Source organism: Lineus longissimus, chromosome 7, assembly GCF_910592395.1.
Source record: "Lineus longissimus chromosome 7, tnLinLong1.2, whole genome shotgun sequence".
In the NCBI taxonomy this organism is placed as follows: Eukaryota; Metazoa; Nemertea; class Pilidiophora; order Heteronemertea; family Lineidae; genus Lineus; species Lineus longissimus.
Genome location: NC_088314.1, coordinates 5,195,747 through 5,211,368, shown reverse-complemented (window position 1 = coordinate 5,211,368; position 15,622 = coordinate 5,195,747). Strand labels below are relative to the sequence as shown.

The 15,622-nt window shown below is 40.9% G+C and overlaps 1 protein-coding gene and 2 long non-coding RNA genes across 4 annotated transcripts in view; all 3 read left to right on the top strand.

Moving 5' to 3' along the window:
• Window positions 1-8,592, top strand: part of LOC135491495 (metabotropic glutamate receptor 8-like) — a 66,849-nt gene extending 58,257 nt beyond the window's left edge. Inside the window, exons 6-10 of one of the 2 annotated variants that reach the window (XM_064777398.1) lie at window positions 979-1,132; window positions 2,103-3,027; window positions 3,444-3,684; window positions 4,627-4,995; window positions 5,617-5,698. In XM_064777398.1, the coding sequence (XP_064633468.1) occupies window positions 979-1,132; window positions 2,103-3,027; window positions 3,444-3,684; window positions 4,627-4,958 (1,652 nt within the window). In that variant the 3' untranslated portion in view covers window positions 4,959-4,995; window positions 5,617-5,698. Of the gene's footprint in view, window positions 1-978; window positions 1,133-2,102; window positions 3,028-3,443; window positions 3,685-4,626; window positions 4,996-5,616 lie in introns of both variants that reach the window. The other variant, XM_064777399.1, reaches the window with a different exon arrangement.
• A 1,755-nt stretch (window positions 8,593-10,347) lies between these two features.
• LOC135490651 (uncharacterized) lies at window positions 10,348-11,484 on the top strand. The gene is made up of 3 exons (XR_010447749.1): window positions 10,348-10,415; window positions 11,096-11,206; window positions 11,411-11,484. It is a non-coding gene; the product is annotated as an uncharacterized LOC135490651 (long non-coding RNA).
• Window position 11,485: 1 nt separating this feature from the next.
• LOC135490650 (uncharacterized) lies at window positions 11,486-12,375 on the top strand. Its single transcript, XR_010447748.1, has 3 exons — window positions 11,486-11,606; window positions 11,976-12,024; window positions 12,218-12,375. It is a non-coding gene; the product is annotated as an uncharacterized LOC135490650 (long non-coding RNA).
• Window positions 12,376-15,622: the final 3,247 nt, after the last annotated feature.

Here is a 15,622-nt window from a genome sequence, read left to right as displayed (position 1 = left end):
CACTTTCGCGAAGGTTCCTTTTCTCGCTTCTACATTGTACACTGACCCTGGGAAAATCTCGTCAGCCAAATTTGCCAATATCGGTATCATGACCGGTGTGAAAGTAAATGTAGTCGCCCGTTTTAATAGCCCTACCCTTTGTTCACTGATTGCTAATATTTATGGCCAGATCGGTCTTCAGGTTAGACCGTAGATAATATTCGTCTTCAACAGATTATTTATTTGGCCCGTAATACAAGTGTTCTCTCACGCAACTGATGGAGATACCGTCCTCAGGAGCTCAGTACGTTTCTCACTTACCACAATTAGGATGAAATATTTACGCCTTCTATGACAGCCTGGCCGATTCAAGATTATCAGTAAGTCTCCCGTAATCGAAACAAATGCCTGAACTATGCGCCAGTACGTCAGCATCGACAGCGGTCAGCTTTTTATTATCTTGGAGATATTTTCAGTCGAGCAAAAGAATACAAGATAGCAAGTTTGACATCTTTGTTCAAGACATTTGATGTCTTCGTTTTGATCCCGAAGATTATGCCGAGTCGAACAGCATGCCCGATTTCTATTTGAGAAGAGCAAATATGTGGATTTTGGATACTATGATCTCAATGGGGATTTCGGACAGTTAGGATTTACAACTCGATCTGCGAGGAACACAAACCCCCTATAGATGAGCTAGTCTACATTTTGATATTTCTGCCCGCTTGGTTACCTCGTCGTCCACCCCAATTCTTTACAAAACCGATTCTATAGTCTGCAGTAGATGCATTGTTAAGGCTGCAGCAGATCACAGACGCTGGCCTTATCCTAGCATGACCATTCCTTTGACACTGGGTGTCCATTTTGCGAGTAATTGTTGTGGGAATGCAGTTCTTGTGCTGCCGTCTGATTTTATCATAATGAACATCTTCACAAGTCGGTTCGCTCAACAGAGATGTTGTTCGCTCAACAAAATATTTTGATTCTGTATACTTTCAGGCCATTCCGGAAATGTTGTTAAGTTTAACAGTGACGGCGATGTCATAGGCCTGTACGATATATACCAGTATCAGATGATAGGCTATGATAGAAATGGACAGAAGAACTATGGTTACGTCCCTGTAGGCACTTGGTCAAACGCCTATGGCGACAGGTATGTCCTGATTAAAGGAATTTGTAGTTAGATTTTTTTTCTCTTTTCTATTTTCAGGGCACTCGGGAAATATAGTAAAATTTAACAAAGATGGCGATGTTAATGGCCTTTACGACATCTACCAGTTTCAGATGGTTGGCTTTGATAATTCTGGTCAAAAGAAATATGACTACATTCCAATAGGGGATTGGTCGAACACCTATGGCGACAGGTATGTCCGGTGTGTCTGCGAGCACGGCGGCGTAAGGCTAAAGGAATTGAGAGGCCGTTGGTTCGAATTGCTCCCTCGCTTCCTCGCTAGCTTGCTTCTATGTTCGTTCTATGTTAAGTGATGTAGTCTGATGCCGCCTTTTATCGTGGACACTCGCTAATAATGTGTGAAATCGGAACCTCACCCTTTTTAGTTGGTGTCAAGGCGCGTATAGTACCAAAAGCATTTTTGTGACTGAGAGAAACATCTTCAATGGCGCCTCGAACAAAACCTCCCCGGGCCTCACATTACAAGTTGATTATGACTGGATCCACTTCATAGCGGTGTGGAGTCTCTCTGTGAGGTTGGATGAAAAAATATTATTTCTACGGGTGTGATTAGGAAAGTGATGTGGCTTGGATTTACAATAAAGCAGAAAACCTTTCCAAACCACGCTACTCCAACAAGCTACTGGTCGGATTTCGAAAACGACTCGGCAGTTTCGCGTCAAGTGAATGAAAAAAAATTTAGACAGGAAAGCGAGCAAAAAACCATGAAGAATATCAGTTGCAGCAGTTTCATTGTGTGGACTGATATCAAACTCTCATGCATGTCGAGTTTAATCGCTTTGGCGTGCGTATGACAGCACTACTGACATATTAATGCATATATCTCATTTCCAGCAATTAATGCATATATCTCATGTTCACAGCGTACGCGAATGAAAGTGGCCCCTTAAATTTCACTCACACTACTTGATAAAAACGATTTCTGTTTCAGCCTGACTCTACACGCGGAGCGTCTAAAATGGCGGACGGAAAAATATATGGGGCGCCCAATATCGCGCTGCAGCGACCCCTGTCCAGCGGGTTTCAGGAAAAGCGCCAAAAATGTCTGCTGTTGGATCTGTGTAAAATGTCAACCATTCGAAGTGGTGTTTGACGAGCATATTTGCAAGTCGTGCGAGAACGGCTCACGACCGAACTGGAATCGGACAGAATGCGTAACGTTACCCATCATGTACATGTCCTGGGACTCCGCCTGGGCAGTCGTTCCCGTAGCCGTGTCATGTTTTGGAATATTGTGCATTTTACTCGTGATCATCGTATTCGCAAAGTACAACCGGACTCCGATCATAATGGCGTCCGGACGAGAACTTTGCTACGTCCTTCTTCTCGGATTATTCATGTGTTTCTGTATGACTTTTATCATGATCGCAAAACCTACGACCTTCACTTGTACTTTGCTCAGAATCGGGACGGGGCTTTCTCTATCGATCAGTTATGCTGCCCTGTTCACAAAGACAAACCGGCTAAGTCGGATTTTCAACCGTGGCATCAAAGCTATGGTGAAAAGGCCGAGTTACACAAGTCCGAAATCACAACTGATCATTTGCGCATGCCTGATATCAGTTCAAATGATAGGCGACATCACGTGGTTGGGGATGGACCTACCAGGGACAGTCCTGGTTTACCCTGACAGGGAGTCAGTGGTTTTAAAGTGCAAAGTGGACAACGTGGCGATAGTGATATCACTGTTCTACAACATGATCCTGATCATTCTGTGCACAGCTTTTGCCTTTAAAACGAGGAATATACCGGAAAATTTCAATGAGGCGAAGTACATTGCATTTACTATGTACTCGACATGCATTGTGTGGCTTGCCTTTGTGCCAATCTATTTTGGAACGAACAATACTTTCCAGGTAAGCTTACCTCAGGTGTCGAATGTGACAGTTTGAAAGTTGCGTACAAAGAAAGTTGCGGAATATCGTGTAAGAGAAAGGTCGTTGATTACCGTGGTTAAAGCTTCTCATGCGCTTTTTAATTCCCCGAATGCGTACATTCATTCACATACATTTCAGCGTTGAACAAGTTGACAAACCAACGTCAATAGGCATACTTTCATGGAAAGTTAGATTAAGAAGAAAAAATGGTTTAGATGTGAAGGGAAACAAAAATACATTTCATCAGTCGATATTTTGCCATGACATTATAATCATGCGGTCCGGGATCAACGCGTTAGACGAGGGCGAAAGCAAAGGGCTATGTCGATACATTTCATGAACAGTCCTGTAATAATATTGTTTTTGCTCATCATAATAATCATTAATCGTTTCAGATTCAGACTACGGCGCTATGCATGTGCATCAGCATCAGTGCCACTGTGGCGCTCTGGTGCATGTTTGCTCCCAAAATATACATAGTAGTCTTCCAGCCCCATAAAAATGTTAGACAGGCCAACTCAACATCAATAAAGACGTCCATTGCCAAAAACGGGTCACGGCGGCCATTTTTCTCCAAATCTAGGTCATGTGACTACGACACGAGTTCTGTGATGAATGGAGATGTGCAATCACCGAGTAAGTTTTTTTTTAAAAGATGTTGTTTTACTATGTTTCTCTTGACCAGATTGGTCTCCTCCTTCGTGTATATTTTCAAAGCCTTCAACCACAGTGACTGAACAATGTACTATCTGGCAGAATGCGGATTATTGATGCAACTACAAAATGCGCGTGACGAAAACTAGCTGTTTACTTTTTTTCTAGATTTGGGATGCATATGATTGCCATAAGGATAGGTTTTCCGCTCGTGTCCTGCTTTGTTCAATCCCCTCATTGATTTAATTCTGTTTTGACAACTTTTACTTAAACCTTACGTTTCTTCAATTGATTTACAACATCGTCAGCAACTTCCCTTTGTATTAAGAACTTGCCAATGAGATTTTGTTCATTGAGATGGTCTTATAGGTATTGCACAAAATTACTCACTGCTTTGACACATAGATGACACGTACATGAACAAGGTACCAAGGCTTCACGGATATCTCAAGACCGGCATCATACCCGTCAGCAGCCAGCATGACGGGGTCGCAGGGGAGCCACCGCACCACAATTTGCACGCCTGTAACTGCTGCGGATTCTGCCGCACAGAATTGGTGGTGACACATTCAGGTGGTTACTGATGCTGTCACTTGCACGCTTCACAGACTCATCTGATGAATAACTACGAGAAAAGACACACCCCAAGTCGCCAGGAAACAATGGCACCGCATCACAACCCCGCGTACTTTCGCATTCGTGTACATTTCTCGTCCAAAAATGCACCGTATACAATGTCACTGCAAGTTGCTTCTGCATTTCAAATGAGATGGTATGAGCAACGATGATGCACATTGCATGAACGACACTGCATAGATTGTGGGTGCATCCACAGCCACGCCGCGGCACTGATGTGGAGAGCATGTGAGACACAAGCAGCATGCACATCAACTACTGAAAGTGTAGACTGTCCCTCTCTTGTAGGTGTTAAAGGAATCCCAATAGAATACGACATAACCGATGGCACGGAAAATATCCCGGTTGAATACAGGTTCTCGGACCGAGGAGGCTCTATCCCCGCAGTTCCTGTGGATTATAAATTCCCTGCCGAGGACATACCCCCGGTAATGGAGTACAGCCCGGTCGCCTTAGACGAGCCCACATCGCCGCGGCCATTGTCGGCAGGTCTCCATCCAGTTACAGTGGAATACAATCTTTCGGACGTCAACTACAACACTGACAGCGATGACAGTGAAAACAATGCTCAACCTTACCGCAAAAAGCGGAAACAGAAACGGCGAGAAACTGAAGTGTGACGGTTAGTCGTATAAGCGGACTGGATCGTTGCCTTAGGTAATTTATTGCAGAGGATGGGACAAGGCATAGTGATTGAACGAAAGGACGTTGACATGTTTCACTAACTTCTTTTTGTTTTTTTCAAACATTCCTTAAAAATTATCTCAGTTTTTTTTAAAAACGCTTTCTTCAGTTAAATTCATGCATGACACTGTCTTTTTGCTTTATGACTTTAAAACATGACCCTAATTTGTTCGGTTCGTGTATTGAGACGAAGTCTTGGTTATACAAAACGTAATTCAATCATGTTGTTTCATGGAAGGAGGTTTCAAATTGCGTCCGCCATCTTTCATGCGCTGGTACCAGTTCTTGTGTACGAAATCATGCAGACATGTTGCCACTTTTGTGCTGAGCCTCCAACTGATCAGAGGTGGTAAATGCCCCTAAAACACTTTCTACCTTATCCTGAATTGTTTCCATTGAAAACAATGGCCCGGTTGTTCAAAAAGGTGAGTGACTAACTTGACTTTAAGTCTAGGCTAACGGACCCTCACGAAGGAGCGTTAAGATTGGCTCACGTTAAGTTAGTGACTTCATAACTTGTTTTGAACAACCCAGCCCAGGATCACTCAAGTTTCCCATTAACATATTTTATTTTTAATCCCGGTTCCATTCCAGGTGGTACGGTCCTCGTAATGTCCACATCCCAACCACAAGGTGCAGATACAGCGACGAGTGATGTCGATTCGGGGTCAAACACAAGGAACCCCGAGGAGAGTGCCTTCCTGAAAAATACTGATAAATTCACGGACACGAGTTCGGGCGCTGAGTTTTCAGATCCAGATGCTGAAATTAGGGAATCGACGTTATGAAGCCAGGGGAAAAACACAATGGATTAAGTGATGACACGCGCCAGAAGATTGAGACTATGATGCTAAACAAATTGACTGAATAAATAATTTGTTTGCTATTATCGTGTATATAGCTCGCTTATTTATACTAATGTTATACTTTTTAGCGGGGATGCTGGGAAAGTTTTGGAAGTTTTTCTATTTGGAATATGTCGACAATACCGTTACCAAACTTTCGGGATGAACGCACATTACTAAAAGTGTACGGCGTCAAAAGTCAAACACTGATGTGGCCGTAGATCACTCCGCGCATTACAAAAGGCAATAATTCGATTAAAACAGAAAAACTATATGTATTGTTAAAAATATCGTGCTAGTTTTCCGTATACATGTACATGGACTTGTTGAAACGTTTTATTATTGGCCTACTCTGAAGCAAAAAGGACAACTCTGGACCAGACGACGAGTTGGAAATCTTCATTGTTTCGAAGTACATGTGAACGCACATTTTACAATGTATCTCCAAGAATAAGTGTACATGTATACCGAAAAGAAGATCGTATCGTAAAGTTGCCCTGGTTTCTAAAGTCATCATCTAACTAAGAGTAGATGGCTTTATCAAGTGTGTATGGATTCCCGTACCACTGAATGGCGATTTTGGGTTATAGTTGATATGAATGCATGAAGGTCTGGCGTATGACCGTTACGCTAAGATGAAGAATGAAATTGACTGCTTTTCCATTTGTCTCGTCTGGGTTTTTGCCTACTCTCATTGGAAATAATGGACTTGGCTACTTTTTTGCACTGGCATCCTTCATTGATCGTGTGCTTTCAGGCGATCTTCGAGCGATATTGAAATCAAAAAAATTTTTGATTTCGTTTTTTATGAGGGTGATACTTTGAAAGAATGTCGTCGTCCAGGGTCCGATTGTTAGAAAACATGCTTTCTAACAACAGTTAGTGTATCACTTCTGGACTTTGTGATGTACACTTTAGCTCAGAAAAAATTCAAAGCTTTTGCATATAATCTGATGAGCTTTGTCAGTGTCACCCATGCGCGTTTTCAATATGTCCATGTGGGGTGGTTGGTGGAACTCCGTTTTCGTGGTCTTATTATGGGATTGCGTCTTGAAATCGCGCATGCGTGCCTCCCGTGAGCAAAACTGACTTGACCCATTGGATGATATGTTCAGCCAGGACATTAGTGTGAGTTAAAGCGTCCGCTACGAAGTTCAAAACAGGACGACTCCGTGTACAGATGAACATTTATAGGCCTAATCATTCTGTCTAGTCATTCTAGTCAGTTTATATATTTCTTCACCCTGACGAGGTTGTAAATAAACCCAGGTTTAATTTTTATGAATAAAATGTGTGTAAAGGATTTGATATATGCTTACCAGTACCTAAATGAAACTAAAAGGATGTGTCATGTTGTGTACATTGGAATATTTATGTATGTTATGGAACTGTGTGATTATCACCGTGATCAAAACCGTACGCCGAGGCAGATGTATGAACAATATCATGTAATGAGCGTATGCTAGCTTCACGAATTTGTCTTTCACAATTTATGTTTTCGCGAAATACGGCTATTTATATTGAACATACTATTTTGAATATTATTGTAAATTGTGTCGAAAGCTTAATATTCGTCAACATGCCAGTAAGTTCAGCTTTAGTACCGTTGATGTTATAGTTACTGCCAGTATTTTTCAAGACAAATCACTTGAAAATGCACAGTCATAATATCTCTATTTTTTGTATATATGAGCGAATACTCCTAGAAGAGGATGGCATCAGTAAATGGACTTTTCATGTTGTTTCTGATCATAATCCTGTTGGTTTGGATCACAATCCTGCACTTGTTAAGGATAATATGCGCATAAGTATAAAACAGTTGCCTTCCTTTACGGCGGCAGGGATCCATATTTATCAACTTAGTGTTAGGGGTCACCACTAATAGTGTGCGAAATTTCAGTAGTGTTCGCCATCGACCCCGCATACCATGTTGACTTGGTCACAATATGAAGACGGAGCCCAAAACCGTGGAGATATTTTTTCAGTTTGTTAATATACATGCTCGTCACATTTTGTATCATAGATAGCGGTCACAAACAGTGAACGATCATTAAAGATGTAAATAAGAATGCTCAATGGCCTGGGTAAAGTTTGGTAGGATAGCACCGTATCATAAATACATGTTTCGCCATCAAACTATTGGGTTGTCCAAAATTCGTCTCACTGTTATTCGTATCTAAGTATAAGTACATACAAGTCGTTAACCATCATAGAAGTATACATTGTGTTTGCCATATTGTCGTATGCACGATAACACCGGGGAATAGTGCCATCGCACAGTCCTTGAAACAATTTACTCCAACATATCGAAACGGAAGCCAGATATTCTGGCTTGGTAAATGTGGCATCTAATGACAAGATTTTTGCACAGGCATGGTAATCGTGGGATATACATGTGTTATCAGCTGGGCTGTAGCACATACCTCTGGATTCTAGGACGTGAATACCGCAACACAGGGAAGGCAATGTACTTGGCCAGAGTACTCCTCATCATTGGCGATTATGACTACAAAGAAGATGATGACAATGGTGATGATGCCATCTATAAGCATCCAAGTGTCTGAATGGATTCTCATTTTGTTGGTGTCATACATTTTAACTGATGTAAATCTGTTTGTACATAGTGTTATTGTTCTAGGCGGCTTCTGCGCATGTGCAGAAGGATGATCCATGGATGTAAATACAAGATTGTTGCGTATGGTGTAAAATAAAGTTTTAACAGTTACATTTACTTCCAGTCTCACTGATAAGCGGCACTTGTACAAAAGTGCCCATTTACATGTAACAGACGCGCCTTAACCGGCTTGATTTCGTCAACAAATTATAATTTTCATTTTATTCTAAAGTCGCCAGTTTCATCCGCTTTTCTGAAAATCCGATCAGGGCCTGCAATAGATCAAGGCCGGCACGTGAGACCTGATTTGGCACGTTCCATCAGAATTAGCGACAAAATGTTGGCGTGATTTTGTTGCAGATTACTATACCAACAGGAAGTTAATACATTTACAGTACAGCTTAGTCTAATCCTGAACTTATCGCTCTAAAGCAACCGCTATATCTGTCGGCCTACTTTCTAAAAAATAAGGGCTTAAATGTAGCACTAGCACTAAAATCCGAAATGTGTATGTGTATGGACTGCATGGAAATGGTATGCTGGTCCGAGTTTCGTCCGAGCTAGGAGGTTCAGCAGAGCTTGCTGTGTTGTTGTTAGTTTAAGATAACAGAACTGCATACATTTTTGAGGAGAAGTCTCCAGGATGGTATTTCGAGTGATCTTGTCTTCCCTTCTGCTTGGGGTTGTTGGACAGATTATTCAAGCCTCGAACTTTCAAGAAGGAGCTTCTGGACACCTTAACCAGGCTCCGGACAAGCAAAAAGGTACAGTGAATATGATCGCAAACAACTCCACTGTGTCGGAAAACCTCTTCAGGTCAGTTTTATAATTTTGATTTACTTTACGGCAAGGAGCGTTACCTCAACAACAACAATGCCAGTGCCGCGCCCCAGTGCTTCACACCATTTTCCCACAGGCGAAGGATTTCCTGGCAGCGCCTGATCTTTGGTTTAGTTTGGTACCGCAGTTTGATCTATTTCTCTTTTCTCATTTTGCATTTTTTCTGTTTTAGTTGGTGAAGACTGCGGGAGCGACCATATTGAAGACTCCATCACAGATCATGGGTCCATGATTGTAATCAAAGACAGGGAGGTAATGGCTTATGTTTTAACATATATATCTTTTCCGGAAATAGACGCCGGCAAATCCTGGCCTGCTAGCTGTCAAACATTGGAAAAACCACGACAAATGTAGGTACTTTATGTACTTTTAGGTTCCATTCGAAGATATTGGTACAAAAAAGCATGCATGGCTGACAATACCCGAAGGGTTTGTCGTACGGAAGTCAAACATACCAGGAGCTGGCTTAGGTGTCTTCTCAGAGAAATTCATCCCTGATGGAGTGAGAATCGGGCCATACGGTGGCGAGATAAACTGGGACAGGAGCGATAAAGAGGATGAACATCTTCCATATGCATGGGTGGTAAGTTGTATTTATCAATATACCATGCATGTCAAAAACTATTGTGCATAACTCCTTTTCGCTTGCCTTACACGCATTCTGGTATATAGCCAGAGGTTTTCAATATACTCCGCCTCTCGATATTTCATTTGTAAAGACTGAGGAAGGAGTGGAAAAACTGAATCTCTGAATGTACACGCAGCTCTGTGGTATAGATTCTTCTCGACCCTTACATTTGTATACTCAATAGTACTTTCTTTCTAGCCAACTTCATCATATGTGTGGATGTTAAAATTCCTGGCAGGTCAACTATAAAGGAATAACGTTAATGTTACGGTCTTTTATCCGATCGATTGTTTTATTCAGATTCATAATGACAATGGTACTATCCATTATGTTGATGCCTACAATCCTGCCACATCCAACTGGGTACGATGGATTAACTGCGCCAGAGAAGAGGAGGAAAAGAACATGAAGGGAAATCAAGTTGGAGAGGTAGTTTATTACGACACCATCAAAGCTGTATACCCAGGTAAGGACATGCAGGATAGCAAATTGAAGGAGAAATGTATTGAACAACACTATCAAGCTCAACACAGATACATGTACATGTAAGAAAATGCAGGACGCCAAATTGAAGTGGAAATGTATCAACAACACTATCAAAGCTATTATACACAGGAACATGCATAAGAACATGCATGGTTATCGAATGGAAGGGGAAATGTACTGAACAACACTATCAAGCTCAACACAGACATGTACATGTAAGAAGATGCAGAACGCCAAATTGAAGTTGAAATGTATCAACAACACTATCAAAGCTACCATACACACATGCATAAGAACATGCATGGTTATTGAATTGAAGGGGAAATCTATTGACATGCTATCAATGACTTGTATATACCCACAAGTTAAAAAAACATGTGGGTATTTCTCACTGAAGAGAAAGGTTTACGAGAATATCAAGGGTGTGTAAATGTACCCACGTATAGAGCATGCGCAGATACCAAATTGAAATGGACAGATCCCCAAGATTACTTTTTACGGATCTCATTCCTACTTATTTCTTGCATTAAATGTGTACAATGTACATGTACTTAAGCCCAATTTCAGAACACTGGGCACGGCAGCACCATTTCCTATAGCAGACTCTTGTTATATCCAGGACTTAGTTTTTCAAGACGAGAATTATTTTTTCGCTTCCAGGGGAAGAGTTGCTTGTATATTATGGACACGGGTATGCAGATATATTAGGAACTGAAAGAATCGAACCGATGGCAGATCCTCCAGAAAATGCATCGATTTTATACGATAATGGTATGTGTTAAAGTTAAACATAACTAGCATTTTGTATTGAATATATAAGCCTTTAACAAATGAATTGATATGGCAGTATTTTTATACCTAATCATTCTATGCTTAGACTATAACATGACATGACATCAATCAGCATAAAGAGTTATATAAGAACTTACATTTCATTTCATGTTCTTCCTTCAACGAACTTCGTGGTATCATCAGAATATGAAGTAACGGTAGAAACGGGCCACTTATTCGAAGCTGGGACTGATGCAACAATCTACGTCACAGCGGAGGGCGAATATGACTCGGTCAGTTACAACCTTAGAGACGACGATGGCACGCATTTTGAGAGCGGATATATCGACACTTATAAAGTTAAAGTTTACAAAAATGTTGGTGAAATATATCGAATAAGGTAGGTACCTATTTTTCATGCTCAAAATGAAGCAACATCATCAGTCCCGAATATTTTTTGACTTTGAAAATTTTTCTGAATATGAAGTGACTCTGAAAGATCAAAAAGTTTCTGAGTCCGAAATATTTTTTTGAGTTGTTTTTTTTTACTGCTCAAAATGAGCAACATCATCAGTCCCAAAACTTTTTTGGCTTTGAAAATTCTTCACAAGTATCACTTTTTATTACCGAGGTCACAATAAGTCGCCAGTGTCAGTCATCAATGGCGGATTTGCACTAAGCTCGAGTCGTTTTTGAAGATACAGTAGGACAGGTCCATCAGTCTGGTCACGACAGAAAGTTGAATAACAAAAAATTAATTTTTTTCTAGAGTTGGCCATGACAACGCTGGCGAGAATGGAAGCTGGTTTCTCGTGAAGGTATGTATAATATCAGGGGCACAGCTAGCTCTTTGGTCATGGCGGGAGATGACAGGCCAAAATCTCGGTCAAAAACACGTTTTGGGTGACTTTTTTTTTGGGGGGGGGGGGGGGGCATTGTCTATATGGGCGCCGCAATCTTATCCACCATTTTCGTTTTTATAACATTTACGACCTTGTTCTTTTTTTATAGCTAACAATGATGGGAAACATTACCCAGCGGCCGTTGGTCTTCCACTGCGACTGTTGGCTTGATTCTAGCCGCGGCACCGGACCACGATATTTAGACGCACAAGATCTGCACATATATTTTTTGAAGACTGGACTCCTGGTGTAACGTTTGTTGCTAAAGTATATGTCTTACCCATTTTGAGGGGTACCTATCAAGCTTTTCTTCAAACTGGTTCTCTTTTTTTTGGTAATAAATTGATTTTACAATGGCATATCCTATGTTCAATAAAAAAGAAAGCATTTGTGTTCGCGTTTTCTTTATTAGGCCTGATCAGGCTATTACATGTTCAGCAAAAATTGATAAATTTGACTTCTTTGTTCACTCTAATGATTGAAGGGGATAGGAACAATTTTCTCTTCAAAACGTTACACGCGATACATGTTGTACGTGTTGTTTTCTTCCGAAAGATTAGGAGGTTATCCGCAGCACAGCAAAACCTGGTTGTTGTTTTTTTAATTTAAAAACCAGAATATTGAACTCCATCAAATTTAATTATATACAAAGGTACAAAGATGTTGATCGGCTAAATAATCAGTCAATACGAACAGTTAAAATTCAATCGATTCGATACAATTATAATGTAGTCAAAATGTCGATGTACATTATATTCTTAAAAGATATTGATCAGGAAATCCAGTTTTATAACAACAGATCATTAGTCTCTGACGAATACAAGAGATCAATAATTTTTACACGGAAGACATTTATCATACTTGTTTCGATGAGCAGGAACCTTGTTGTTCAAATCACGGTGAAACAAACCGGTGTCTCTCCGTACCAGGGAGGTGAATGCCCAGTTGCTAAAATGGTAGTACCTATGGTCAACCCGTTAGTTCGGTTGATCATGACGCAGGTTTTGAACACCTAAATTACTCATCACAGCCGTCGAATCTTAGCATGTAAATGAACATATACACAAGTCATGTATACATTGTTCATCGTATGTGCATATTCCGTTCCATTTCACTCCATACATACTTACTCCCTCGGAGACATGCGTAAGGAGAAGTCGTTCTGCAGGCCCTGATTGCAAGAGGATGGTTCCGTTCCAGCGTAGGGGTGATGAGAGCAGCAGCTGGCGTAAGCTTTATCCTTGGCTAGCATGGTGATGTTAATTAACGTTGGACCAACATAAGAAAGTCCACGTTGATACTGACCAGTGCTGGACTGGGGAATATGCGATGCAAATGAATGGAGGGTAATGGGATCCTGCAAAAATTATACTTTTATCATCTTCGTTCTTAGGTTCTCTCAAAATCCCTCGCCCTTCTACATTGCACATCTTTTTGTAAGCTACGGTTTGTTGCTACAATTTGGGTGTGCACTGATTGGTAAATGGCATAGGAAAATAATGCCCTGCAACGACCCAAGTTTGATCGTCGAACGTCTCTCATTCTTTATATTGTGATGCTTTTGACGGTGATTCTGGATAATGAACATTCAAAGCGTCTCATCTGGGAAGAAGCTGCACATCTGGAGACTAGGGAATATAAAGGGATGCATCTGAATTAAATGAAGACAACGAGGCCATGTGATTTTAGTATGGGGACAACTTAACCCTGTGGTTTAAATTTGGCAGTTACATATTGAAGATGGCAAAGACAATGCAAGCCATCTCCTTTAAACAGCTTATTGATAACCGCCAGCTCATACAGTCAGATATAGGCAATTATAATATTACTTCATTACTTAGCTGTGGTGTCATTTGCGCCTTCGCCAATGGGTGTACAACGATTAACGTGTGCCCCGGGGTCAAAGGTCAGTTTTGTCAACTGAATCAGAAGGAGGCACAATGTCTTGAAAATCGAGAGGTTGTTTTGAAAACGGGTTGTCGAATGTATGAAACTAAGGTAAGTTGGTATTTGTAGGCAATGGTTCTCAAATGATTCTGGCACCATCGGTTGAGATTGTTGAATGGTTGCAGGAGTGAGCATCTCGTCGACTTCCAAGGTTCTCGGTCGAGTGATGGAAACTCGTAGTATTTAATACATGTATAACGAAAAATATAGCTTGCTAAATCCGTATATTTTAAAATTGGGTGGTAAGCCTACATTTTTTCTTTCTGGAGGTTTTAGTAGTTGAGATTGGCGAAACTGTCTGAACCACCAAGGGAGCGGGTGATATTCAAATGACTCTTATAGTGGTCCTCTTTACGTCACGTAAATGTTGTTGTTTATTTACAAGAAAAGCTGAGGGCACAATGATTTTGATTACGAATATTATAAAAAGTAATGCATCCCCGATTAAGCCCGCAGAGGTGTGGAAATATCGATTGAAACGAAAATCTCGGTTAATTCCATTCATCAAATTCGAAACAGGACTTGTTACATTTAATTCCCAACATGGGTACATCTTATTGATGCACCTTAGCCAAAATAACGAAGGGGTGTTATATATGAACTGTTTTGTGTACTGCTATAAAAACTCCACAAGCTCCTACAATGTCGAATACAAATCGACTTTCTTCTGTCCACGATTTAACTTTAGAAAAGTGCTTCCAACGTGGTTCGAGCACAAAATAATCGTTCTCTCGCAAACCAGGCCAACTCCTTATTTCATGTATGATGTCAAACAAGGTAAAGTCTTCCGGCGGGTTGTCATTAAAAAGGATATGGCTGGTCTGATTTCATGTATTTTTATATTCAAATCATCCACAAAATGTTTAATACAAGTAAGTGAGAAATTAGGTCCACGGACTGAGCTAGTAAAAGTGGTACTTTATGATATAATGGCAACATACCAAGGGGGCGAGGTTGAGTTGCGTTTGAGCAACGCATCCTCACCTTTCGAATGTATTGTCAGCAATGATCTTCTGTCCCGGCCTTTCGTCTTCATGGAATCCGTTATAGGGTTGGTGGTCTTCTTGCATGAAGGCACGCTGCACATTTTTCTACACGACTTACTTTCGAACACGACTACAAGGATATGTACGGCCACTGGTGCAGTGAGAAAAAGCAAAATCTTAAAAGGATTGGGCGTTCAAAGTGGTTGGAATATTGTAATAGATATAATTGATACCCAACCTTTCACATTCGCTTATGGGCTTCGGGTGTTTTGTGAAGCTCGAAGAGCAACGTATGGCTTTCCACCTGTACGTTTAGTAAATGTATCGACAACCCACTTGACTTTGCTGCGGAGGGCTAGAATTATTTATATCACAAAATCTAGAAACTTTGGGACTCAACGACCTAGCTTTGACAGGATAGGGGAATTCTTTTGGTTTAGCAGGATAGACGACAATCAGTGACGAAGAGGTGTCTATAGTCAGCCAATCCTCTAAAACTTAGAGGTACATGTATTGAACTCTCTCAAAAATCAACTCCTGACTGAATGAAAATTGCCTGCATCTGATTTCATTGGAGTTAG